General features: G+C 34.9%; 4 protein-coding genes, 1 long non-coding RNA gene and 1 other non-coding gene across 6 annotated transcripts; 5 read left to right on the plus strand and 1 right to left on the minus strand.

The window, feature by feature from the left end:
- The first annotated feature begins 1,354 nt into the window (after positions 1–1,354).
- Positions 1,355–10,907, plus strand: LOC124451350. Its single transcript, XM_047001959.1, has 10 exons — positions 1,355–2,093; positions 5,894–6,029; positions 6,332–6,549; positions 7,018–7,274; positions 7,352–7,638; positions 7,789–8,065; positions 8,474–8,686; positions 9,000–9,184; positions 9,346–9,404; positions 9,852–10,907. The coding sequence occupies exons 1-10, from the start codon at positions 1,723–1,725 to the stop codon at positions 10,252–10,254; spliced, it is 2,406 nt and encodes an 801-aa protein (XP_046857915.1). The 5' UTR covers positions 1,355–1,722; the 3' UTR covers positions 10,255–10,907.
- Positions 6,678–6,800, minus strand: LOC124452314. Its single transcript, XR_006950757.1, has one exon. It is a non-coding gene; the product is annotated as a U4atac minor spliceosomal RNA (small nuclear RNA).
- A 917-nt stretch (positions 10,908–11,824) lies between the features above and the next one.
- Positions 11,825–18,223, plus strand: LOC124451251. Its single transcript, XR_006950392.1, has 3 exons — positions 11,825–11,834; positions 15,076–15,077; positions 17,880–18,223. It is a non-coding gene; the product is annotated as an uncharacterized LOC124451251 (long non-coding RNA).
- Positions 14,541–18,223, plus strand: LOC124451243 (neuropeptide Y receptor type 1-like). Its single transcript, XM_047001874.1, has 4 exons — positions 14,541–14,710; positions 15,467–15,598; positions 15,845–16,886; positions 16,977–18,223. Exons 3-4 carry the CDS (start codon positions 16,161–16,163, stop codon positions 17,253–17,255), a joined length of 1,005 nt encoding a protein of 334 aa, XP_046857830.1. The 5' UTR covers positions 14,541–14,710; positions 15,467–15,598; positions 15,845–16,160; the 3' UTR covers positions 17,256–18,223.
- Positions 18,224–19,584: 1,361 nt separating this feature from the next.
- On the plus strand, positions 19,585–21,054 carry LOC124451244. Its single transcript, XM_047001875.1, has one exon. The coding sequence runs from the start codon at positions 20,112–20,114 to the stop codon at positions 20,793–20,795; it is 684 nt and encodes a 227-aa protein (XP_046857831.1). The 5' UTR covers positions 19,585–20,111; the 3' UTR covers positions 20,796–21,054.
- A 183-nt stretch (positions 21,055–21,237) lies between these two features.
- Positions 21,238–27,092, plus strand: LOC124451245. The gene is made up of 4 exons (XM_047001876.1): positions 21,238–21,363; positions 24,028–24,531; positions 24,671–24,697; positions 26,783–27,092. The coding sequence occupies exons 1-4, from the start codon at positions 21,351–21,353 to the stop codon at positions 26,842–26,844; spliced, it is 606 nt and encodes a 201-aa protein (XP_046857832.1). The 5' UTR covers positions 21,238–21,350; the 3' UTR covers positions 26,845–27,092.
- Positions 27,093–27,387: the final 295 nt, after the last annotated feature.

Genomic DNA, 27,387 nt, shown 5'->3' on the forward strand with positions numbered 1-27,387 from the left:
ACAAATTGCTGGTCTTATCAAAGTACGCAAAAGGCGTTCTTCCCCATTCTTTTGGAAAACAAAAAAATCGATTCCGTTTAAATTCTAGAGAATCGCATTTACCACAACCGTCAATAACTGTTTTCGCACAGAGATATAGATATGATACAGTGAGAATAATGCAAGATAACAATATTGAAGTGTCAATAAAGCCACTTTAGAAAAGACAGGAAAGTTCTTCGCCCACTTTTTCCCAATCTGGTCCAGAAATCGGACACTTTGAATTACCAAAGAACTACAAGTTTCAAAACAATGATTCTGAGTGGAGGACTGAAATACTGTGATCGCCCAAAAACGCCAAATCATAGAGTTTTCAATCGCAGAGTTTTCGATCAAAAATGATTAAATACTTTGGTTAGAATAAAAGGTTACTTCATTTGACCACAAAAGGAAAAATTGCTGTTTAATTACACAGATGTATAATTATAAAAAAAATGACATTGCAGCACATATGCTGCACAGACAAGAATTACAACCAATGTGAAAAAATAACAAGATAACAACATATTGCACTCAGCCGTCTTTTTCTGCCAAATTTTATGAATATTTTGCGCGCTAAGAATTTCAGCAAGAAGTGAGGCCCACTGCTACAACTATCCCATAAACATGAACAGCAATGAACCACTCCAATGGAATGACATCTTCAAAAAGTTATTTTATCTTTTCGTACATACATTTACTAACGACTGCATAGAAAAGTTTTCAGGGATGTATATTAGGAAGAAGTTAAAGGGTGGGGCTGGTGGGATGATATCTCCTAGCTTTTGTGAATTAATTACAAAACGTTGGTCCAAAAACTGGTAGATGACAAAAAAGTCGGCCTTGCGAAATTGTGAGTTTTTGTATTAAATAATGGCACTGCATAAGTCTGTCCCATTACGTAGAAACCCTTAGTTTTCCGATTGCGCCCTTGGCAATCTAGTTCATTTTAAATGAAAGTAAAAAATTACAGAGTAATCCTCAAAAAAAAAGGTAATGCTTTTATATATCGAAAACTAATCTCTTATAAAAGTTGCAATAACAAATGGATTTTCTGTGCAAGCGTCAAAGTGCTTTATCTGGAAACATATCAACATCATATTGGGAGAAACAATTACGTCATTGTTAGACAAATAACCTCATAGATGAGAGCCATAACGAAGGATGTTTTTGGGGATGGCAGCAATTTGAGATAAACGATAACCTAGTCGGCCACTTGCTTTCAAGTGGAAAAGCTTCCTCAAGCAATAAAGAAAAACAAGGAGAAGACATTCCTACGTTCAAGTGAAACACTGCCAAATTGTACACGTTTTTTGTCTCAACGTTATACGTACGCATCAGTTGCAAATGACATCCTCAAATTAGACGAATCAAATTGCTGTCATAAGGTTTCTGCATGCTGATAAGCTTTATACTGCATAACATATGTTTACCGTCAAAAAAGATGATGCGGACTGTAAGATATTTATCTGAGTTTTCCATGGACGAACCATGGACGTTACTTCACGAAAGGTGGCGAAGAAACTACGGTCAATGAGTATATAAGGTGGCACATTTACACAACTGCACATTAGCATGAAGCGCGCATCTCGAGAGGTTCTTGCAGAACAGTAACCTAGAAGGTGTTAAGTCTTTGAAAGGAGGAAAAAATTAAATTTGAAAAGTCTGAAAACGTACAACAAATCTTAATCGTGAAAATACTAAATGGCTCAACAAAAGGACGAAATGAGAGGGGTGCAAAACACGGTTGTAATAACAAGAAAAGCCCGACGACAAAATGAGCGATCAAGTCGAAGAAAGCTTTATCTTATGGGCGGAATGCTCGTCTTGCTTGGCGGGATAATTTGCGTGATATTAGGAATGTACGCGATGAAGTTAAATAAAGATTTGGGAAAGCCGACAACTTGCACCTCAACGTCAGATTCGTTGTGCGAGTATTCCATCGAAGCCAAACGAGTCAAACTGCCAGAGTTCCTTGAGAAAATTCATAAAACCTATTACAAGCTTCATCCCGATATGTTCGCATGGGATAATCAAGCTTCTGAAGAAGAGTTGCGAATAAATATGCTTAAAAGGTGAGAGGAATTAATATTTGAAAATTTTTCAACAGTCTTATCAAAGGCGGATGACGGTTTCCCAATTAACCGAATAACGTCATTAACTAAATAATATTAGATATTACATGTAGTGCATATAGTTAAGTACAATTTGCTGCAAAATTTGATGATTTGCGTGAGTGTATAAATTTCTGCTTCAACCAAAATTTGTATGGCAGAAGAACCAATTGTCCATTTAGGAAAATGGCAAAAATACTGTGGATTCAACTGAAATTTTCACACCACATTTTGTAATACTTAAGGAAAAGCCGACAACCTACAATGTTTGCAGTATCACAGTACCTATAGTATGTTTGTTTGTTCGTTTTCACTATGAAAAGAAAGCATAAGCATCTAATCGCCAGCTCTTATATGTTACCATAAGAAATTCTATTGCTGTTACAGATAAGTCACAAATTACTTTGCACCAATTTCTCCCCAAACGGTCAAACCAGCCATACTACAATAATGAACGCAATAACGCACATCAGACACTTTAACGGCTCTGTTTGAAAAAGATTATGTATTTTGTGCTTCATATATTATACGTCGCGGACATTTTTAATTGCATCTCACGTAGAAAACTTGGATTGCTACAAGAACATAGAGTCGTTATTTAAGGGTCCGCTAATTACCACTATCAGCGTGAGTCCTATTCATTACTGACCGACATCGAGCTATAATGTCGTCATAGATCACAAAAAGCTTTTACTAACAATATTTTCAAACAGGCTGTTGCAAATCAGCTTAAGTGATTTGACGAAGCAAAGCTGTTTACATGTTCAACAACATGTTATTCTCTCATGGTAACATGTTGTTCTCCCATTTAGGAAAGCCATCCAATACTGATGCTAATCTGATGGCTTTTAAAAGTAATACTAAAATTTGCGTTAAAAATAACTACAGCGGCAAACCATTTAAACCATTTCGTACATTTATGATCAAGTGATAGGTACATCCATGCAGCACAATGGTAAGTAACACTCGAAGCATAACAACATATGTTTAGCATATGTATAAATGTTTCAACCACTCAGCTTAAAATAACTACAGCGACAAACTATTTAAAACATTTGAGCATTTACGATCAAGTGATAGAGACGTCCATGTAGCATAATAGTACACGAAGCATAATTAAATATGTTTAGTATATATGTTTCGACTACTGAGGATAAAACTGTAGCTACTGGTTTTTTCTTTCAATACCACCGAATGTAGTAGCATTGAAAAAAACTTTAAACATCGAATTTCCAGGTAGACAATGAACATTTTAGCAATTTTCTAGATGGAATTTACGATGAAGAAATATCCTTCCACTAAATAATGATATTTTTAGTGAAAGGAGGGAAGGTTTTAATTTCAACATGCGAACGTAATTAGCGGACATTTTTGATGGTTATCGCAATTTTTGACATCAATCTACGATAAGTATACCGAGAGAAGAATATTGCATAGCGATTACGATCTTGATCTATATTGATTACTAGCTACGACAAAAAGTTTATCGAAAAAATGTCCTAATTGGATAAATTCCTGTCTCAACTGATGGCTCATTATCGCCGGAACTTAAAGCCACGAATGTCAAAAAGAACGAGCGCTCGTTTTGCGTAAAAGTTCAACTTCTTTTAAAATGTTCATGTTCTCACATATATATACCGCGCACGCGCACAACAAATCAGCTTCATGACATAAAACTTCTTACCTTCACACTCAAAAGATAAGAGAAGAACGAAGTGAAAAGGCACTCCACGATCATGAAACCAGAGAGCATCATAACATTCTAAATTACAACATGTCAAATTTTTAGATATTCATATTGCGCGCTATGTATTATGGACATACGTAAAGAATGATCATCGATGCAAACTATTTTACTTACTAGGCTAATAGGCAAAAACAGACGCAAATTCGTTTCATAAAAAATCACGCACGAACTAGGGATATCTCAGCTATAAAAAACGCGATAGACATCGCGGCGATTTACTTTTGGAGAGCACAAAAACTTGAAAGCCAATAGTTTTAAGTAGTTTGTTATATTTGTATCCATATTTAATGTGACTTAAGTGCAAGCTATCTATGTCATTGTCACATTACCGATGTAAATCAGGATCAGGTGTGTAACGTATGATAGATGAAAACTTGGCTTCATTCAATATAATGACATTGAAATTTTACTAAGTAAATTCATGCGTATGATAAAATGTGGTTTTTCAATAGCTCGGTATCTTATCTCAGAAATTGGTTTCACTACGAACTGAAACCTTTACGTAATTGCGACACGTACAGAAGCAATTAAGCAGTGAATCAATCAAGTAGCTACCGTTAGCAAATTTACCAAACTCTAAAACGTTACTTAGAACCAATCTAGAAAACAAAGGTTCTTTAACATCAATTTATTAATTGAAGAAGTTTTTTAGGTTTGTCTTTGTTTGTATTGGGCCCTTCAAAAGATGTGGGTGGAGGGATTAAGGCTTTAGGAAAGCCGGTGCCAGGAAATTTTTTTTTGCCTCTCATAAAATTTTTTGAGGAATTAAATAACATTGCGTATGTATACATAAACATGTACATGCAGGTACATAAACATAAAAATGAATTCATTTATTTCATATGCCAAGTGAAATAAAGAACAGTAAAATTTTCAATAAAGTATGAAATAGAAAATAACAAATGCAATTACTGCCACAGGCAATAGTAACAACAAGTACTTAGAATGGTTTAAGCACTTGTAAACAGCATGTCGTATACAAAAGCTCGCAACTCTTGTGGCTGACCTTCGTACATTGTATCATAAAATTTCACAGGAAACTATTTGCATATGAATGCCTGCTACCATGCAGGAAGGAATTTACGTAGGATTGGCAAGGAAATATCAGACTGTTTACAAAATAAGATTATTAGCAGAGAGTATTACAAAAGTACGAAACATAAAATGAAACAATTGATGTTTTTATAAATTCAGGAGATCGTCCTGACATACATATTTAGATATTAAAATGAAAATATTTTATCATACTCTGTCAAGGTTTTATCAAACATTTTCACATTCATAAAGAGATCAAGTATCAAGAATACCGTTGTGCAGTTATAAAAGCCGCACCATACAAGAGAAGAATGTGCTAGCATATGTGTTTAATGTGAATTCCAATCTAAAATACCGTTGAATAAAAAAAAATTACGCAGTTTTGGCATGGACTTCATGCAAATCTTAGCATGGACCAAAATTCACACTTCACCATTGTGTTTTATCGTTCGTAAAAAGCAATATAAAATAGTTGGCTGCATATGAACGAATAAAAAATAATGTTAGGAAATTTTCTCGTTACTCTGAATGACAGGCGTAGATGAAATTATCGTACAGGAATTCGTCACACAAGTGCATGGTTAATAATGACAGCTTACTTTATTTTTTCCCTTTTTAACAATATTTCCGTTCAAGAAACCCAAAAAATTCCTTAGTTTATCAGCACATAAAGCATGCATATATCTGCCTTGATACATAATACCAGAAGATGATGGTAGCAACAGAGTTGACTTCTTGAACATTTCATGTATCCTCTATGCACGCTTTTCCGCCTGGACTACAGGTAAATATGATACTCAAAAATTCTGTACATGGAAGAAGCGGAGAAATTTCTGTGATAATTTGAAAAATGCAAAGGCAAAATACCTTGACATACTCCATGTTTCACAGTTTACTATGGATTGAAACACACAGATATGCGATAAGCACAAAAATATGTGGCGCATAGCTATCATTTAAGTGCCAAATTTCTTTACAGATACCGTCCATACGACCCGCATCCTCATAAATTAAAGAAAATTACTGACCAATCGCATGGACTTTTGCTTGAATTGAAGAAAAAAATTATAAACATCGACGAGTTAACACCAAGAGAACTAAGGACTTTTGAACAGGTGAAAGACTTTTCAAAATTTTTAATGGCTAGTTCGAACATTTGTAATGAAATCATAGGCTTGAGCCCGTGAGCATCGTCACATGTTTGTAAATGTTCATCATCCAGATTTGTACTGTCCTGAGAACTGAAAACTGTTGGCGTTTGCGGTAATCAGTTTCAGGGTTGAGATCTTGACGCTGAATCAGTCAGCACCAACACTAACAAATTTACTCAGGATTGCACAAGCCTAGACGATCAACAACATGCACCCGTTGTATTGAAAATTTGGGTCATTAATCTTATTATTTTTGTTCGCTGCAGCTAAAGCACTACCTTCAGCACAATTTTGGCACAGTTCAGGATCATTATTATAACGGCGAATGGATGATGGGACCAAATTTGTTCTGTCGTCTACCTATATGTCGCATAAATATTCAACTATATGCCTACGGCCAACTAAAAAGCCCTGCATCCTACAAGGACTTGGAAGATATCATAGCAATGATAATGAAACATAAGAACAGCATAAATCAGTACAGGTAAGAAGCCAATTCATTCTTTTATAAATAATGATAAGGCCAACATTCATTAACAAACCGCTAATGTGGAAATCTTCTAAATGTAGAAACTTTCTAAATGTGGAAAACTTCCATAGGGAAGTTTTCAATATTCCAAAAATTTCACCGAACAAATGTTAGTTGTTGGTGATCATGTGTTGTAGTTAGGGTGCCAGCAACGCAGCTCTCACTTTTCGATCACGGAACCAACGCTCGACCCCGATAAGGACGTTACCTGCCCAACGGCAGGCAAATATTACTTATACATATTTTCGTTAATAATAAATGCGGGACGAACGTAACGCGCATGCGCATAGGAAAAATTGACACAAACGCAGTTTTTATTAATAAAAACATGGTAACAATGACCTAAAGAATTATAACATAAGAATGATATACCCAACTCATGTGATACTAGCATATTCATAAAACGTTTTCTTTTCTTGACAGAACAAACATACAACTTGGAGTAAAAGCTGGAATGGTCAGATCAATAGAAGACTGTAAAGCCGGAGTGGATGCTTTAAAAGAAGTATTTAAAGAACTTGCAAAGACAAACAAGCCAGAAAAATGTCTCGATGAATGGTACACGGAACCTTTTCAAAAGTCGGAATTTCTCGATTACGTTCCGGCGAGTGACTTGCAGTTATGGATAAAAAATCACAAGAAGACAGCCTTGACATCCATAAAGGAAGCACTAGTTGAAGGTATGTTTAAAGCAAGATGTTTGAAATGTGTAAAAGCACTAACCTAACAAAGCAGCGATTCATTTTCTTTTCGCAAGGATTTGGCAAACCAGTGCTGGATCTTTTAAACTTTCTGGAATACAAGCATGTGCGGCATTGCGTCCCAAGTAGTGTGTCCAGCGGCCTGGCAAGTTTGCCTCTGGACTACGTCTATTTGAATGGCAAACCTACGAAGAGGAAAACAACTAAAGTGTTGCCAACAGGAGAATATCTCGATGGAAGGAAAAGCTATAAACGAATTCTCTCTTTCTACACAACTGAAAATGCTAGTGCTGAAGAAATTTTCAACAAAGGAAAGCAGCTACAGAGCGCATTCTACAAAGAGGTAAATCTACAATGATACAGTAAAAACTAACAAACAAATTGAAAAATAAAACCGGGGAAGAAAAGGTATCGATTAGTCGAGGCGCATGCATGAGATATTATGATTTATTAAAATGAATAAATTTGAGGAAGAAGTACTCCACCATTTTAGATCGAGAGTACTGCAAAGCTGGTAACAAATACCAGCAATACCTCCACAGCCGTGATCAACCTGAAGAAGATCCTCAATGATGACAGTCAATGGCACAACGACCAGAAGTTTCCAGAGAACGAATCAAATGCAAAGGCCTATAAAACTTGTGTTGACATAGACTCCGCAAAAAAGTACTGTCCTGTACGATATAAATTCCTGAAAAAGTGGATGGCATCATGCAGAGAAATAATGGCGCTAATGCACCCACAATTCATTTATGCATTTCACATAACAGGTAGCTACATATCAACACAAAATAGAGAAAATAGATCACAAATTTTTCTCCAAGGCACCATTTTGAAAAAAGCCTCTTAGGTAGCGGGAAAGAAAAACTTCTCTGTGAAACGTAGACATTCATGGAGAAACATCAGTTTTTCATGTTCAATCTTTCTTCGATGGCGTTTCAATTATGAGGAATACATAAAGCAAGCCTTGCTTTTATTCAGATTTTTATACACTTCTGATAACTTTATAAACATCGTTTGTTTTAACATCGAATGATAACTAAGTGTCCGTAAACGTCTTCTCAGTCAAATTCAGTTACCAAAGAAGCTGGGAAGATTTCCTCCCCCCTCCCCGAAAATTTTAACAAGACATCCATAACGCATATCGCTTTATCGTAAAAATCATTACGCTTTTGTAGGAGAACGCACAACGCTACCAAATTGTCCAATTGAGATCAATACTCATTTCAATCCATCACAAGGAACAATGTTCTTCCAAGAAAGCGACGAGAAATGCAGTTTTCCAACCGAATTTTCTTTGCCATTTTTCTTGGAACGTTACGGACCAAAATACCAAGAATGGTCAATCGTGGCACACGAAACCAGACCTGGACATCACTCCCAGATACAAGGTTATTTTACGCAAACCGTGATGTTGTATTAGACTTTTAATTATTGCACCATCATAATAACATTTGTTTACTTCCTGAGTTCATTTCACGAAATAAATTTTAGAGATAAACATAAGTCCAGCCGACTTATCATTTCATAAACGTTTTTCCGGTCATGCGTGCCATACTCTTTTAATCACAAGCACATAAAATTAGATGGGAGAGTTGGCACAGCCTTCCGCCTTTGTGCGTCATCATTACAAGTTCTCCGTTTTTCTAAACATTCGTAAAGTTTCCATAGAAATCAAATGCTTTACTAATATTTTCCATATAGGAATGCTCGAGTATTTCCAAGGCAGTTGTAAAGGATTGACGTCGTGGTTAGACGAGCAAAGCGACGGTTCATATTCTGCATTCACAGAAGGCTGGGCTCTTTATAGTGAAAATCCAATCATGTCGGATGATACAGACTTGTACAAGGATAATCCGCTACAGAAATACGGCATGTTTAAGTGGCAGGTTAGTCCATTATTAAGTAAAAACAGCTGTTCAACTGACACAAAGTTTTGATTTTCTTGCACTTGACGAGCTTTATAATATCCATGAACAACTAAAAGAAGGAACTGTTTATAAACAATGCAGAATCATTTACATAATAATAACTGTCATAATACTTCTAGATATGGCGAGCTTTAAGATTAATCATCGACACCGGATTACACAGCAGAGGAATGAAAAGGTATTAGCACCAGAAGGTTATCGGAATCGTCAAGTAGCCATCTAAGACTTGAGGAGCATCATTACGTTGAACTCATCTTGTATTTCCATTATTAAGAAGCATTTATTATCATTGTACTTTGTCATGTGTGATATTAGGCTGTTTCATTAAGATCTGCTTGGTCTTCAACGAAGTTTCGTCCTTAGCTTTCTGTAGCCAGAAATGTCTCTGTCCATCTCCTCTAGGTTTCTTTTTACACTTGTGTTGAAATGAGAGCCTAGGTTTAACCTCATAATTATTGCATTTGTCAACTCTAAATGCAGTGACCATGTAGTAGCTGTCAAATAAAACGCAGTGCTCTACCCCTGTCACACAATCGAACCATTCAGGTTTATCTGTCTTCCACTCATTGCATACTAGTTCTTTTTATATTATGGTTTTCATCAACATTTACGTCCAATTAAACAGGGATGAAGCTTTGAAGTTACTGAAAGAAATGGCCTGGGATGACAGTGACTTTGCAGTCAAAGAAGTTACGAGATATCAAAGTTGTCCTGGTCAAGCTGCGTCGTATATGATTGGACGACTCACCATCATGGAACTAAGAGAGAAAACAAAGCAAGAACTGGGAGAAAAATTCAGCCTCAAAGACTTTCATTACCAGCTTTTATCGCAAGGAAACGCGCCATTATCCTTTTTGAGAAAATACATCGAAAAATACATCGACTGTGTGAAGAAAGATTCCACAAGCGGTATATGCCAAATCATTAACGAACCACATAAAAAGCCGACAAAAAAACCAAAGAGAGAGCATGGATCTCTTAATTTAAAATTGAAGTACATGAAATCTCATGGAAAACATTATGCATAAACTTTCTATATATTAGAATAGAGCAGAGCAATTTTCCAAAAGATAACGTGTAAATCAATCAGATTTTCATCCTCGATTTCTCACTGGACAAATATAATGAATAGATGTAAGTCTTTGCCATAGCTGTAGATCATTATACCCTTTACACAGCTTTTAGAAAAATAGAAAGGTAATGAAGTATAAGCGAATATATAACTACAACAGACCGTATATATATACTATAAAATATAGAGGGCATAAAAGTAAACGAGCATGCGTGATCCTCTATTTTAAGCTCGCTCTTCATCAGGCAAATTGGTTCACGAAGAAACAAAAGAAAAACAGAATAACTTATATATTATGTTGATGAGCGGAGAATTTTGCCTTGTGAAAAATCTGCCAACTCCTATCTATTTCTGTTTTGTTCGCAGGCGAACAACATTTCCACATGGAGAACGATTTTACGCATGCCTATTAAATATGTATATATTCGTAACTATAATTAATTCATATGTGTCTGCAATATAATGTGAGATATAAAATATTTAACTTTTTATTTAGATAAATTTTGTCGAGCAAATAAAAAATGTACGCAATGATGATATACTATAACATGTATGAAAAGTTTGAGTGTTATTCATGAGTATAATTTTTATATGCTATCGTGCATTTGATATTGTGTTTTACACTTATATCATTATCTAACATAATAGAGGAGCTCTTTAGCTTTCCAATGATAGTTTTTTCAATTCTTAACATACGGAAATGATCGAGTACTCCTCAAACAGAAGATATCAAAGTCGGCTCATTCATATATTTACACATTTGCTTTACAATAACGTTTATTAACGTTGCCTTTTGCATTAACACACAACTAATACAGAAAGAAATTCAATCAAATGGAAAGAAAGACCTGTAAAGCATTTAAATCGCCAAATATAGGAAAGTAAGACCGACAAAACGTATGCTAATGAGCCAACTTTTAACTTCAATGTTCACAACAGATGCATTATCCAGTCTAATATATATACATACCTCGTACATATCAGTGATTAACGCCGGTTTAAATAACGACGTCATCTCGGGAAAACTTTTTGTGGTATAAAATATGGCACTGGACACCTGAGACGATTTTACAACATAAAATACAAGAGATGTTATCTTAAAGATAAGCATCATGAAAAACCGCACAAATTGCAACCATTGTTATTGGAAGATTCTTATCTAATCTATGTGATATGTCTTGATGCATGCTTTTTTTATTGGGGAAATTTTTCAAAAACTATAGCAACCAAATAGAAAAACAGTCTACCTTAATGTGATTTATTGCGAGATATAAATGCAAGAAAATGTAAGAGATTAGAGATATGATATTATTTATATAGATATACTGACTGCAGACCTTGGAAAAGCCCAAACAAAACGATTGACACATGCACTTTGACAATAATGAAATTGTGTTTTGATTTTTCCAAAATCGTCAACACTCTGCATGTTTAATTTAATTATATAATTGTTTATAGCTATATGACTAGCATAAAAAAATCGACTCTACTCAATTTATAGTAGATTATTTTACGGCCTGCTGCATACTGTTCATAGTTCAAAGTATTCTTATAGCTATCAATTAGAAAATGACTAAAACAAGTATCTATATAAAGGAACATTTAAAATATTTTCTGAGAAATAAATCCTCCAAGAATGATGAGAAGCAAACAAAATAATAAACTACATAAAATATGATACTATTTACACTGTCTTCTGGAAAACTAAGTGATATCTATCCAATAACAACAAAGATACAGTAGAACAAGTGACCTTGTTAATCAGTAATTGATTGGCAAATTGGCGATTCACAACGTTTTCATGAAACTATGTTTGTTTCGGTAAAGGATGCTAATTATAAAAACTAAGAATTAATCAATAATGAGATATCGAATGTTTTGAAACGAGATAATACTGAAAACTTCGTACTGCATAATTCATTTTTGATTTTTTCAAAGATTTTTATGATACAACTGTACGCACGACTTACATACCGGGCTGGGAGCCCTATATATTCTATGAAATTTTAATCGTTTGTCAGAAACATTGCTGAGAAGTTTTGCATGAAGTTACTACATTGTTTAAAAAATAAGACTAAAATTCATATTCACTCAAAAATACAAAGTTTAGTAACGTTGTTAGACTACTTATTATCAATCGTTATACTCTATCATAACACTTTTATACCAAACACAATATTCTTATTACAACACATTTTTTTACAGCACTGACCGAATCTCTATACAATGCAGCAGAATACTCTAGAATTGCTGCTCTACGTAAGCTAATATGCCTCTCCCTTCCTAAAGTAAGGCATTAACCCTCTGTAATAATTGCACTTAAGCAAAATGTTTGCTAAATTTCTTCATAGATTACTAAGGGTGTGCTACTCAAACGTTGAGGACATGCCAACTTTTTTTGAGCTGCATTTCCAGAATTTGAATATGTATTTTTACCTTATGTATATGTATAAAGAAACAATATGTCATTCTTACATAAGTGTGCTTAGTCACGTAATAACAGGTTATCATATGCAACAAAAGTGTTTCATCTCAATAATTTCGAAAAAATCTTAAAAACGTCTTATAAAATTAAGTGAAATTAAACTTCTGAGATTAATGCCTCGAGTAAGGCAAAAAAAATAAAAAAATGTTACGAAGTTATGTGAAAATTAAGCTTTGTGGAGTAATAATACAAAATTGCTGCATGGCAAGAACATTTATTTCGAGAAAGATCTTTCGCACAAAAGGGGCCAAACAGGGTGGCCTAAATCAATCAGTACGAGCATACTACGAGTTATTTTCGCTTTAATGATTAATATTCAAAGCTTCTTAAATCATTATAACTGCAAGGTATTTTAATTGACATTTATGCAAACAAAATACTACGTACATATATTGAACATAGTATTTCAAGATTAATCAAAAGTTGCTTTCAATATTTATGATCATATTGAGGGAATCCTTATACAGGCAAGTTAAATATATACAAGAAATTTTCCAATAAGAAGCGTCTTTAGTCTACAAAAGATGAGTAAGGTTGAATGCGCGTTTATCGTGATTTGAACTGAGGTAATTTGATCTGCAATAAGCATGTGAACATGATGTGTTAGGGTTATATCTATCAACAAGTAGCTCAGACATAGGAAATAATCTTGTGTCGTAAATCATAACAAAAAAATTAGCAAGACATGTATAAAACAATTGTTTGCTTTCGTGAACAACCACGCACACATGAAACATGCTTTCTCATGTATAATTAAACATCACTTTATCGCTTTTCAGAGACGGAGAATCAATTCATTGGAGTTCATTTTTTTCTTATTCAGCAAATAAAACTATGTAATACTCTGGGAACAACACGGTTCGATTCATGCACCCTTATAACGTCTAAAAATTTCTCTAAAGAACTTCTTAACTATTAAAAGTTATAGATTAATTAGATTGTGCGGAAGTAGATTACAGCTATTCAGGTTTGTTTTGTGTGGTTTATATTTTATAATCTAAGGACTACTGAGAAAAATGCGTTGTTTGTAATTAGTGTCACCCTCTAATTTTAATATTGATCTTGATGTGAGTTTGCAAAGAGTTAACCAATTAAAAACCACGAAAAAATTGTGCAACTTCACAACAACAATCCTGTTGTCAGTCCTTTATTTGACACACGCGTGTCCAAAAGCGAAAGGAAATGTATGTTTTATTGTGCAAGCAAGATATCATTTGGGCATTTTCTTATCGCCTGGACACGCACATTGAAACGAAATCATTTTAGAGATAAATCATATTGGCAATGATATACAAGTAAAATTATATAGCAAACTCGGCAGTACTTGTTAGGCACGCCTTCAACGTACTTTTAGGATAATGTTTATATAATTTTGCAGTAATTGTAATAAGGATAGTCGCTATTTATGGAGTGGAGGGTAAAACACATGTTGATACAAAAGCATTGATTTCTGCGTGAGTGAATGAGATTTGAGCATCATATGATCTGGACGATGTTCGTGTAAGCTACAGACATATTACGAAGCATTTTTGATGGCAAATTAAGACAAGCAATATAGTTTACGCATAATGTGAGAAAAATGACTTTGAAAAGTAGAGCAATAAAGCGTTCGTTTGTCAGCTGTGCTTCTACTGATTACCAACATTACCTTGGGAATTACTTAACCTAAACCAATCAAAACAGCGGATCGTTGTGAATTATTTAACATGGTATCATGTTTTATAACTGCCCTTGCTAGCGCATTCAAATCATTAGGATACAGAAAGCGTTGGATGCATAAGCACAAAGTCTTGTGAAAATCCTTTCAAGAGATTATTCAAATAAAATTTGGTGTCTGGTATTTGCTAAACTTTATACTTTAATTCCAGTTCCTGAATTTACAGCTAATATTCGCCTTGACAGACATCAGAAGAATACATCGCCAAAGGTAACACAAAATTCAAATGATTTTTTCTTTACTAAATGAACTAATCGTCGCAAAAGTGTTTTGAATAGTTCTGCGCATCCTCATCCGATCTATAACACATACTAAGTACATAAAGTACCAAAAATACCAATGTCACTTTGCGTAGGCAAATATTATGCGAGCGGAATATGTCTTTGTTGATATAATAGAAAAGTTTCAACATAAATCCACCTGCACGCGCATGTAAATATTGTCTTACGAAGCGTCCACAAATTGTTGCTAATAAAAAGCACAAAGTTATGGCACTAGTGCTCAACACTATTTGCATACGTATAAGTATAATATTACTAAGCATATACGCAACATATGTAGAACTTAGCATGCAGACGTATTTGTTAGCAGCTAAGTTTGTATACAATTCATTGTGTCGAAAGTAAACGATGAAAACATCGCAATATTACCTATTTATGGCATAACTTTGGCTATTCGTTTGACAAAGATAAAAAAAGAAGTTCGTGCCACGTTCTTATCTAGAGTGTTTCAATACTAAAGTCTCCGCAAACGAGGAGGCGAGTAAAAAAAGTGTGAATTGTCTAATTCATCTTTAGGATTGAAACTATGAAATGAATCATCACAGTTAGAAATTAGCTAAGAAAATTAGCACCTACAGGAATTGTGTTTTTTCACATACAATCGTGATTCAACGACAGCTTTACGCTTCTATAGCTAAAAACAGAAACCAATTCTTCTCTTGATTTTCTCGCTTTTGTTTTTTAGGTTACTTTGTGCAGCTGGCGAGTATTTTTAAGCGACGAATTGAGGGAAACCCGTGAAAAAACCTGAATAGATAGCTACTTAGACAATAGATAAGAGCAAAGATGTATTATGATGCTCTCGCTGTCTTTTGAGGTATAGACGATCAAGTAGCGGTATTTGATATAAAGCCTGTGTGGTTTGATGAATTGTGCATATATAATTTTCGAGGTGATTATATTTTAACTGAGAAAATCTTCGAAAATTTTTAACACTCGCAAAGACTGTGCCATGAAACGCATACTCTGACTTGAGCCATACAAAAAATATTTAAAAAGATAACTAACATAGTGTCCCAAAGACGGAACTGATTAGGTCTAAAACTTGCAACATCTATTACAGGTATTCCACCACTGGTGAAGGATTAACAAGATATTCTGCAAAATCCCATTAATCAAAGAAAGTCTCGCCGCATTAACATTCTCAGTCAAACATTTGAAATTAAAAAGAACTTTACGCTTCTTTCGGTGATGAATATTTCAGATCAAAGCTACGTGTTAACGTCAACAGCGATGGCAAATAATTCTGATAATTCATCATCTCTCCTTGGTGAACAACGAGTATTGGTTAATGGCTCTTTAAGGAACCAAACGTTTCCACTCATCGGGTATGCCGACCATTTTGAAGGCACAATAGATCTTTACAAAGTAATTTTGCCATGATAGATGTCTTTGGTATTGTTGGTAATTGTCTCGTGATAGCAACAATAATACTCAATCCTAACATGAGATCGACAATCTATTACTTGCTCGCAAATCTTGCTTTTTCCGATCTGCTCTTTGCTGTATTGGCACCTTTCCACGTATCCATGCTGTTGGATAACTACAACTGGAAATATGGTGAGATATTTTGTCGTGTATATTACTTCATCTTTCGTTCCTTCTACACTTTCTCCATCATGAATCTCATCCTCATAACGGTGGAGCGTTTCCTGGCGACGAGGTATCCATTATCTTTCCGAGCTAATCCTAAACGCACCGTGGCATTGATTCTTGGCACATGGGTACTTAGTTTCTTAATATCAGCCCCATTCCTCTCCGTGATGACGTATAAGCAAAGATCTCCGACCTATGCGATGTGTTATCAAAATTGGTCGAGTACCATTGCATCTCGCAGTTACTACATGTTTGTGTACACGACACTGTATTTCATCCCTGCAACTCTCATGGCCTTCATGTACGTTCTCATATCAATAACTCTTCGTAAGCAGCCGCTCGGTATCCTCACGGACAAGAATGATACCCAACGGAAACAGTATAAAGCGAGGAAACGAATGTCCCTGCTTGTTATCGTCATCGTGATTTCTTTCTTTGTATGCTGGTCTCCATGGAATATTATAGAATTTGTAGAAAGGGGCACTAATAAAAAATGGAGAAATCCTAAGGTAACCAGCCATTAAAACCTGTTTGATTTATCCATTGATATCTCCTATTATCCCACTTTTACCTTCATCCTTTTATCACATCTTTTCTAGCATCTACCAGCCATCAAGAACTACTCCGTGCTCGCAGCAATATTTAGCACCAATGTGAATCCAATTCTCTTCAGTTTCATGTCGTACGAATTCCGCACAGGATTTCGATTCGTCTTCGTACGCATTTCTTCGTGGTATCTGAAACGTCGACGATCTAGTGAAGACTCGCGAACAGGCTCAAGCATGCGCACGGGGCAAATGGATTTATCCAGACGATCCTGTAAGCGTAGCAGTCACGGCTATGATGGAAACAAAACGGAGGCTCGAGCATTGGTTTAGGTGAACCGTTTGAGCCGAAAAGAGATTTTCGAAATAACACCAAGCGAACTTTATGATTTATGTGCAATCTAAAACTCTAAAGCCACGACATCTCTAGTCTACTTTATTCTTTAATCCTCCTTTATAAGTCGCGTGAGGGTCAGGTTTGATTATCTTTATTGTCCTAATTCACTCATTAAGGATATAATCAGCACATGTTGCAAGCATATCTTGCAAATGCTCTCTTCAATATATTCCAGCATTACTATAGTTCTATCCATTCAAAATTTAAAGAACTCGGAAGACATGCGCGTGAAATTCATATTTTTAAAGTAGTTTTCAATAATGTTCATGTACAATCATGAACAATATTCGCTTATTTTGGCAAGACTACAAAAAAACCGTGAACAGATGTTTCACTCAGTGTTGTTTTATAAAGGATGTATCATTAATTAATGATACATGCATTAAATGAAGGGTGAAACTAATGGACAACTCATTGTTCCAAAGAATTCAAACTTCTTTAATAATGAATTATCTATGCACATATAATGGATAATTGCATCACTTTTTCATAACATAAATAATGTTATTGAATGTTAGGGATGAATTGAAGAAGAACTATAACTGCATTTAACTGCTTAGGGTAGGTTATTTAAGTTGTTCACATTCAGATACAGCCATTTGACCCTAACGCGCTGAGCTGAGACAATATAAATTGATACGCGCTGAGCGTCAATATAAATTAATACAATTTAATACTACGGAAGACACATATATGAACATGATACACCATGAATAATATAACCACAATATTTTGCTCAAAATTAACTAGTATTATTAATTATAGTATATAAAATGATTGTGTGAAAACAAAGTGTAATCGCAAAGGTAATATGTATCGGGGAAAGCAACATTTTAAGAATTGTAAATATTTTATGCTTATAAATAAATACACTACATTACATTGTTGCATCACTCAAACTAAACTTAACAAAATGAATTTTGCTTTTATTACTTACTGTACAAACATCCGTGAGAAACAGATGAAGGACACAATACAAAACATGACATACCTTGAAATGGGTTTTCGTCAGTTAATTACTTGAATTGATTTTGCTCGTATCAAGACAGATTTATTTCGTCTCTTAAAAAGAAAAAAATAAAACAAATAACAGAACCATACTCGTTCATGCTAATGAAATTAATTTACTTTGCTTTATGTTAGAGAAAATGAAACAGTTAGTTTAACGGGCAAGTATACGTTTAAAAAAATGAAACTATCATTCTTCATTGAATTTTCTACACTCGCCAGCTGCTGTTCACTCTCAATCACAAAAATTACGTCATCATTTAACTTTTCGGGTTACAAAGGGAACGAGCTAACTATGGCTTGTAAAAAGTGAAAACGTTTCAATCATGTAATGGAAGCAAGAAGGTCCAAGTCATTCTCGACACTTACATTCGTATAGAACACATGAAAGTATGATCTATTTCATAAAGAAAAATTTCACATAAATGATAGATTGATCGTGAGATCTTTTATACTTTATAACAAGCCTTGTGTCTAGTTTCCGTCGACTTCCCCTCTAAGAGAAAAATGAACAAGACACTTTTAAAAGTAAACAAATCCATCGACCGTACGCCAAGCGTATTCATTAAAGGACACAAAGATTCTTTCATGTTGAAAATAGTGGTCGTATATCCATATTCAAACAAACATTAGATGAAAGGAAACATTCGGAAATCATGAAACGCTAGTGAATTAATTAATCAAAATATATTTGTAATGTTTGACCTTGTTTTCGACTTGAGGTTTAAAATATTGCAAATTCGTTAGCAGGCAAATGTCTTTAGATACTTGAGTCTGATGAAGTGTCTAAACACAGCGAGCACTAAACTATGATTTAGCACAAAAAAATGTGAGTAATCTTTACATTAGGTCACCGGCTTTTAAAGGCGTGCAATGGCTTCAATTATGTACTTCTATTCTTCAATAAGATAAGATAAGACAGTTCAATGAATTTTTCTGGAAATAAAAGTTAAATTTATGCAAAGTACATACACCAGTTATAAACTACAACAGAAGACTTATCTAAACGTAGCTTCAAAACCAGAACAGGATTTACCTGATTTACGATGTATCAAAATAATGAATGAAAATATCGATATAGTATAATTAATATAGGCAACTTCATCAATGGAAAATTACACTTCTTTCGTTTCTTTATGTTCTCACGGTATTTTGAATTCTTTGTTTTGTTGATTGACGTATACTGTTATGACATACTTGAGATACAAGTTTGCATTACGTGTGTGACATGCCATCTGCTTCCGCTTATGCCGAAATCAGTGTATTTCGATTGTTGAACGATTGGCACGAAGTATATAGTGAACATGGCAAGGATGATCAAATATTGAGATTGTTTTGTGCATATCCATTAATTAAGCTGCGGATTGTCTTCAAATGTATTAAATTGATATACAAAGACATACTGTGGTCAGGGTAAACGTTTGGCCTTTGAAACAAATCAGATGTGTATATGACAATGAATAACGAATGAACCGTGAGTGCTTTTTGAAATGAGTTCAAATTTTATATCTCAATCACGACACAAATAATACGTACAAACACGTCAAGGACACAGTTCGAGTTGAAGCTTAGCTCAGTCAGCGTGGCGTGGCGGGAATCACACTGGCAGTGGGAAGACTGTCTCTTCTTATCGAAAGAATCTATTTGATTTATCACCGCGTGACCAAATCAACATCGTATTAAATTACAACTGAAATCTTTTTATTTCACCTGATTAACACACACACACAGCTACGAGAGTGCAATAGTACAGTTCTAAACAAGGCAACCAGCCTAACTTCTCCATGGCTAACGAGGAAATTTCCAATTATTCGGACCTCACGGCGGGTCATTATGAAGGTCGTATATTCAAGCGTGAACCAAATCATAAATGGCAACCATTTTGGTGTGTGCTGTACGGCCGTCAGCTGACCTTCTACGAAGACGAGAAGAAAAGCTATATTATAGGACAGATAGAAATTCAACCAGGAAGCAGTTGCGATAAAGCTCGATCCAGCATAAGGATTCCTACGATTGCCAATTTGTTTCACAGGGACCATTGGAAGCGAAAGAAACACTTATTGAAGCTCAAGACAAAGAAGGGAACGCATCTATTCACCTACGAGAACGTGAACGAACAAACACGATGGCATATAGCAATGAACAACGCATCGCAAATAAACCAAAAAGGCGTACGGCTATCGTGGATACCAACGCCATTCTCTGCAATGACTACAGTCGAGGATATAAAAGACAAAAGACAAAGCCTAACACGGACACACCGACCAGCAACCAAGCTGGACTGGAATTCTAACAGCGAAAACGACATCGAAGACGGTCATGTAATAATCCAACCCTCGAACAAAGCAACTAAGGTTAAGTGCAAACATGAAGAATTTCAGAGTTTGATTTCCAAATCGCAAACGAGGGATAGCCCACACGCGTATACGAATCCTAACTTACAGAAGGAAATGGTTACAACTTTATGATGTCATCACTAATTTGTTATGATCTATAATGTTTCAAATACCAGCGGAAGCAATATTTGATTTCATCTTTGAACCAGACTTGAACCATACAATATATAAAGATATACACTTTGTACATATGATTCATTCTTTCACAAAACTTCTACTCAAATACTGAAGAACAATTTACATTCTTCGTTTCTGTGTAGTATATTTAATGTAATTAATAGCATCGCATATATCCTTATTAAATTGTCTATTTCACTATGGTAAAGCCAAACACGGTCAAAAATAATGCTAAGAGTGGTTGGTTATTATTGGGCAGTTGTCAACATCAACTGCAAGTCTGCAATAACTCTTTAACCCAACTCTAGAGTTTTCAATGCACTTGTGACTTGAGCACTTTATCTTTTCCAAGTCCTGGCTGCGCAGTAGGATACTGCGCACGATCGCTAGCTTCGCTGGCAAGCTACATCCTCTACATATTCTAAATAATTCTCAAACACGTAAGACCAGATAAAGCATTTCGTTCTTTGATTAACACAACATTCGTCAATTTTATGGACGTCTTGGATAATGAAGAAAACAGGTTGGTATTTGCAATATCTCGACAAGTTACTTTATTATGTTATATTATGTTGTTCCACGAGCACTTCATAGTTGATACTCGAGATTAGAGAAACGAATAGCCCAGTTTCTGTTTGTCAATTTGTTGTTCTTGTTTATGCTGACCCTCAAAAGGATTATAGATGTTACAGTTGACTGACGTTTGAACATCCTTATCTGAAGACAATATGCTTGTGTGCTGTCTGATGTTTTATAATTCAAAAGGACCACACATTGCTTTGGCCATTTCAACACTTCAGCCTGCTTTACACTAACTTGTCCACACACAAAAAATTATTGTACCTTTTAAGAAAAGTTTCAATTGTTCTATATAAACTTGAGTGTTTGCTCTAGGGATGTGACTGTGTGCCCTGTGATTTTCCACTAAATTTAACCACTCACAAGTAGTGTTAAAAGTTTTTATCTCATGTTGTAAAACCTGCTTCTCAGTATGCTCATCAATCTCCTGAATTTCATGCAATACAGCATAAGTTATTGTCACAGTCATTGTGCTGATAAAAAAATTGACAAGGACTTGAAATCTAAGAGAGTGGAATAACCTGTTTAATCATGCCATTTAAATATCTGAGCATTATTACCATTTGCTTCTTCAATAACTTGTTTTTGCAGTAAATGAATGCAGAAATATTAACATATATGGGTTGGCCATGCTACTTAGTGTGTTCAAAGAGGTTTGAGCAGTCTCGTTTCACCAGTTTTTTTTATGAAACAGTGATTAATATGCTTGGCCTTAGAATGAAGCCCTATATTACTAATTTTATCATTTTTCATCACCTAATTTTTGAATTAATAAGGAGAAGGAGGGCGGAGGTAAACAAAATATAACTTGTTAAAATATTGTATGATTCATGTTGATGAGCCCCCAGCCCATAATTTGAACATAATGTATTATTTTGGGAAATAGTCTGAAGAAGGGGAATAGAAGAGAGGTACATCGAATAAAACTCACCAAAAATATATTGAATAGTTCATGCTGATCACCCCCTAATTTAACATAATGTATCATATTTGGGGCTAGTTAGAAGAGTAAAATTCACAAAAATATGTTAAATACTTCATGCTGACCCCTTCCTTTGTAATGTGTGCAAGTTTCTCCACACACAAGTATCTGGAATTTAGCATCTTTTCGTGATAAAATATTTGAAACTTGAAAGTCAGCCTGTTGAGGAAAATGTTGTGTGTTTTATTATAAATATTTTGAGAAAGTTACCTAGTAGTTTTTTTAACTTCATTATATCCCATTATTCATAAGTTGAAAAGCTAGCGAGAATGGTTTTAATCATGTAATATTTCAGAAGTTCTTTGTCACTCTTAACGTCATTTAACAGCTATTTCTGAATTTTTAAGCTATAGCAAAAAGTACAATAAATAAAACGTCCAAATGTGCATTGCGACTTTGTATAAACAGATCAACATATATTTCGCATGCCTGTTATGGATAGCACCAATAAGATTGTACACAACTCTTACCGACATTCTCGTGGTTCTACATTCTAGTTATTCTCGGCACTTGGAAGTTTTAAATCCTTTTTGAATTATATGAACATCATTTTGTTGACTTGTTGTACAACTTTCTTCACGACTTCGATATTTTGATTACAAGATGGCCGATTTTCCCGCCTTAGGAATTAGAACCGCGCGTGTGGGTACTGGGGCTAGTTTGCGAACAAATGCCCAACTTCCTGGGGGTATAACTTAAACCCTTCGGACAGCTTGGACGAAACCAGGGTTGTCCTATTTATTGAATAGCATTTCTTTAGATTGTACGAGAAATCTCTTAGAAAGCAAAACACGCTGCAATGTAAACAGGGCAATCATCAGAATCAAATGTCAATTCCAATTTCTAAGATACCAAAATTCTATTTCCATGAAGAAAATAGCCTTTGATAGTCACTAGATGGCACTGTCTATGTTTTATGCAACTTCCCAGTGCTCTCTGCTTTTCTGTGGTGGAAGTGTAATTGAAATTTTGACTGTCTCAAGCTACATGTTTGTAAATGAAGATCGTCCAGGTTAATAAAGTCCTGAGAAGGACTGTTTTTGTTGTTGTTGACTGACGTTTCGACATCCTGTACACACAATACAATGACGTAAGAACCAGATTACAAATACGGCTAACCTGACGTTTACTCCTCATTTGACTCTGAAGATGACTACCGCTAAGGTTGTCGAAACGTCAGTCAACAATAACAAAAACAGTCCTTCTCAGGACTTTTTTAATCTGGACGATCATCATTTACAAACATGTAACGGTACTCCGGGTTCAAACCATTTACTTTACTACTGCCTCAAGTGTTGAAAACAAAGGAACGTTTCTCCCCAGGATAATATTTTACAATCAGTGTCCGATAAATATAGGATTGAGGACATCTTGCAGGTTTTAGTGATGTTACGTAAATTTCAGAACATCATCATAATTTATTTCTTAAGAAATCTATTGTTTTGCAGTGAGTGATTACAAGAAGATTTGCATAGCACGACCAAATAAGCGTCTGTATTTCTACACTTTTAATGCACGATTCAAAATTTTGGTCATATTTTTAGTATTTGGTTACAATAAGCATTAATTCTTACAGCGTACGGATTATAAAATGCTTTAATAACTTTCAAATGTTTTATCTGTTAGGTACACGTCGATCATTCAAGGTAAAAGGTGAATTTTTTTCATACCAAGAAGGAGAAATACTTCCTGACAGCGAGGACAATGTTGAGTATGTATCACTTACGAAAGAAAATACAAGCAAACTGCCATGGAGGATGATGGAAAAAGCAAGAGTGTTTATTTGTGGAATTTTAAACGCAGGAACTAAAGGAACAATATATTTTGGAACTGGTGACACAAATGACCCAACGACCAGTTATAAACGTGGTCAAATCATTGGTTTGGAAATCCAAGATTTAAAAGATGAAATCAGCAAAGCATTTCAGTCAATGTTGAATCATCACATCAAAAGTGATAATGGTGAACTGACAAAGGGTGGTGATATGGAATGTATTAAAATACATTTTGTTCCAGTAAAAAATCGCCAGCAATTTACTCAACGTTATGTGGTTGAAATTCAGGTGGAACGACTCTGGACGTTTTGCGAAGATTACGTATATTATTTTCAGAAATGGGCTGATAAGGAAGGTGTGTTTGATTGTTGTTGTCACGTTACATTATGCATATGTTGAATTTTGAATCATTATACATGTTGTCCATTCAGAAGTTAGTACCAACCTAGTAGCAAATAAAATTTAAATTACAACACATCTCTCATTTTTTTTAGAAGAAACGTTTGGCGCTGGGAAAACAGGTGATTTAAATTTATGACACAGAGCAGATTGCCTGACATTGGTATATTTATGGTTATACCCCTTTAACCACTACTTTTAGACTTTTTATCAACAGTGGTTCTGGGACGGTTACAGATTCATACTTGGGGGAGGGGGCTTATACATCCATACATTCATAAGTTACAATCCGCCATCCTAATTGACTTCAATAGAACCTAAATAAGTAGAACGTGCATGTATGAATAGGGAGCTTTAGCAAAGACTACGAGTACGACTCAGTGAACTCCATATATATATATATATATGGAATGATAACGACAATACATTTTATAGATATAAAATTGAAGCCAAAGTCCTAGTCTCTTTCGCAGTTTGTACGTCAGTTCCAGTCCTTCAAAGTCGAATATTCACGCGGTTTGTACGTCAGTTTCATTCCCCTGAGTGCTAAACATACACGGCCAATATAAATTTGAATAGAAATTGCAAAAGCATAAAACATATAAACAACATCACGACAAACAACACACGAGGCCAACTCTTCGCAAAAGGTTATTTTTTACAGCTGAAACTTTACTACAGTGAGTTCGTTGTAACTTACAACTTAAAACTAGGAAAAGCCAACTGAAAATTACACTGTATGCTAAAAAGACAATACAATAAGAAAATATGACGAGAAAGTATTCAAGCAAACATTTTTCTTACATCGGAAGGTAAATCTTCAAACGGTGTCAGACTATGTTTGTCTTTTTTTTGTCAATTCAGTGGATTTAAAGATCTGTTTTTCCGAAGAAAAAAGAAACTTGAATATCCAGTTTCATAAAAAATATTGAGTCTATAACTCCCATTTTTACTTTTTACAGAGCGATTGTATTTTTCATCGATTTTGATAGTGCTTGAAATACTAAATGGTTGTCATCTCGATATCAATAATTGAATATCCTTAAAGACTTTGATTTGTTTTAAAGGAAAACCGCAGCGTAAGAGCAGATCGACTAAGTTCACCTCACCTTGCTTCTCGATTTATCACTTTGATTCACTTTCCGTGAACCTTTTCATTCCAAAAAATTCTTTATTTTTACGCTCTGATCAAGATCCGAACTCTATCATTACCAAGGGACAAATGATTTAAAAAAATTTAAATGAACATGCGAGAGACTTGAGCCTGACGTGCGATGACGAATGATGACGACAAATATTTTTTTGGCTTCGGTTATCATTTCAGTTATTCAAATGTCGAGTTCACTGGTACGACTACGAGTACGAACTACGTCATTTTGGCGCGAGAACGTTGTTGCGACAACAAAAACACGTAGCCGTCATCAATTTGAGTACGATGTTTTCTAAAAAATTCGTAGTCGCGACTACGATTTCTTTTTAAGCAAAGAAAATAGATATATTTTTTCATTCTGTAAGAAATTAGTTTGCAGTACTATTTTTGAGCAACCAGGCTTTAATTTAGAACCTTTTTTGAGCGCTTGATGTACATTAAAAAGGAAAATATGACCTGCAAAACTTTCATGCATTTTGTACGCAAAGCGAAAGGTAAACAAACAATAAAATAGTACAAATATATCGTACATAAAACTTAAAATAGTGAAGATTTTTCATTCTAAAGAGTCCTATATTCTCGAAAAACCAGTATTACCGATTCATTCATATCATTATTGACAGATAGAGCCGTAGCTGCTTCGCAAACGTCGGTGTTTTACACAATAAAAAGGCTCGTTCTGTTGTTTACAACTAAAGCAAAATTTTGACCAAGCGATAACGACAACAAACTTCCTCGTGCCATTCTCTTACACGGTCAAACTTCGTACTCGTTGTCGTAGTCGTACTCTTGCTAAAGCTCCTAATATTAGCCCAACAACGCCGCCGTGCCTGCGTATGCTTTGTTATTGTAACTGTAGGCTGAAAAGTAAAATTCAAGCAAAAGCAACTTTTATGTTTTGTCTTGGACATCAATGAATTTTAAGTACAATGAAATTTTGTCTTTGAATAAATGCTTCACCATTCCCTTCATTTCGACCTATAACACCACCACTCATATTCGTACTGTTGGATATCACCACTCTTTTAGCAATTCTTTTCTGTTGTTATGTTTTCAGATACTTTTGGGATAGCACAAGTCTGTCGCAACCTGAAATTGATAGACTTTCAAAACAGATAGGGGGAAGATATGACGAACTTGGACGCCTCGCCAACCTGAACGGGGTTGACAATGTAACGAACAACAACGTTCAACTTCCAAAGCCAGCGCAAAAGCTGCAAAAATTCTCAACATGATAAACGAGTCGAGTTTTAGTCGAAAAAAGCTGGCCAATCATTTGAAGGAAATGCGCCTAGAAAACTTAGCTGACGAAGTATCACGTGGAACATTGCGATAGCCGAACAGACACTTGATAATTCAATATAACACTCTCACTTTCAATCATTTTTACTTCTATTGAATGTTAACACTTCTGAACAGGACGTCGGGAAAAAGATGTTCCACATTTTTAAACCCTCAAATTTGTTATAGATTTTGTACAAAGTGATCTTAGTCTGCATGTTTACTTAATAAATGTAGTTCACAAACTTTGTATAATGTTTGTATAATGTAAAAATATTGTAAACATTGTAAAGACAGTCAAACAGGTAAACATTTCGAATGCAGTGCAATGCAGAAAGAAAGAAAATTGGAAACGAACAAAATTTCCTAATTTTTTTACGA

The sequence above is a fragment of the Xenia sp. Carnegie-2017 genome, unplaced genomic scaffold (assembly GCF_021976095.1).
Source record: "Xenia sp. Carnegie-2017 unplaced genomic scaffold, XeniaSp_v1 HiC_scaffold_24, whole genome shotgun sequence".
NCBI lineage: Eukaryota > Metazoa > Cnidaria > Anthozoa > Malacalcyonacea > Xeniidae > Xenia > Xenia sp. Carnegie-2017.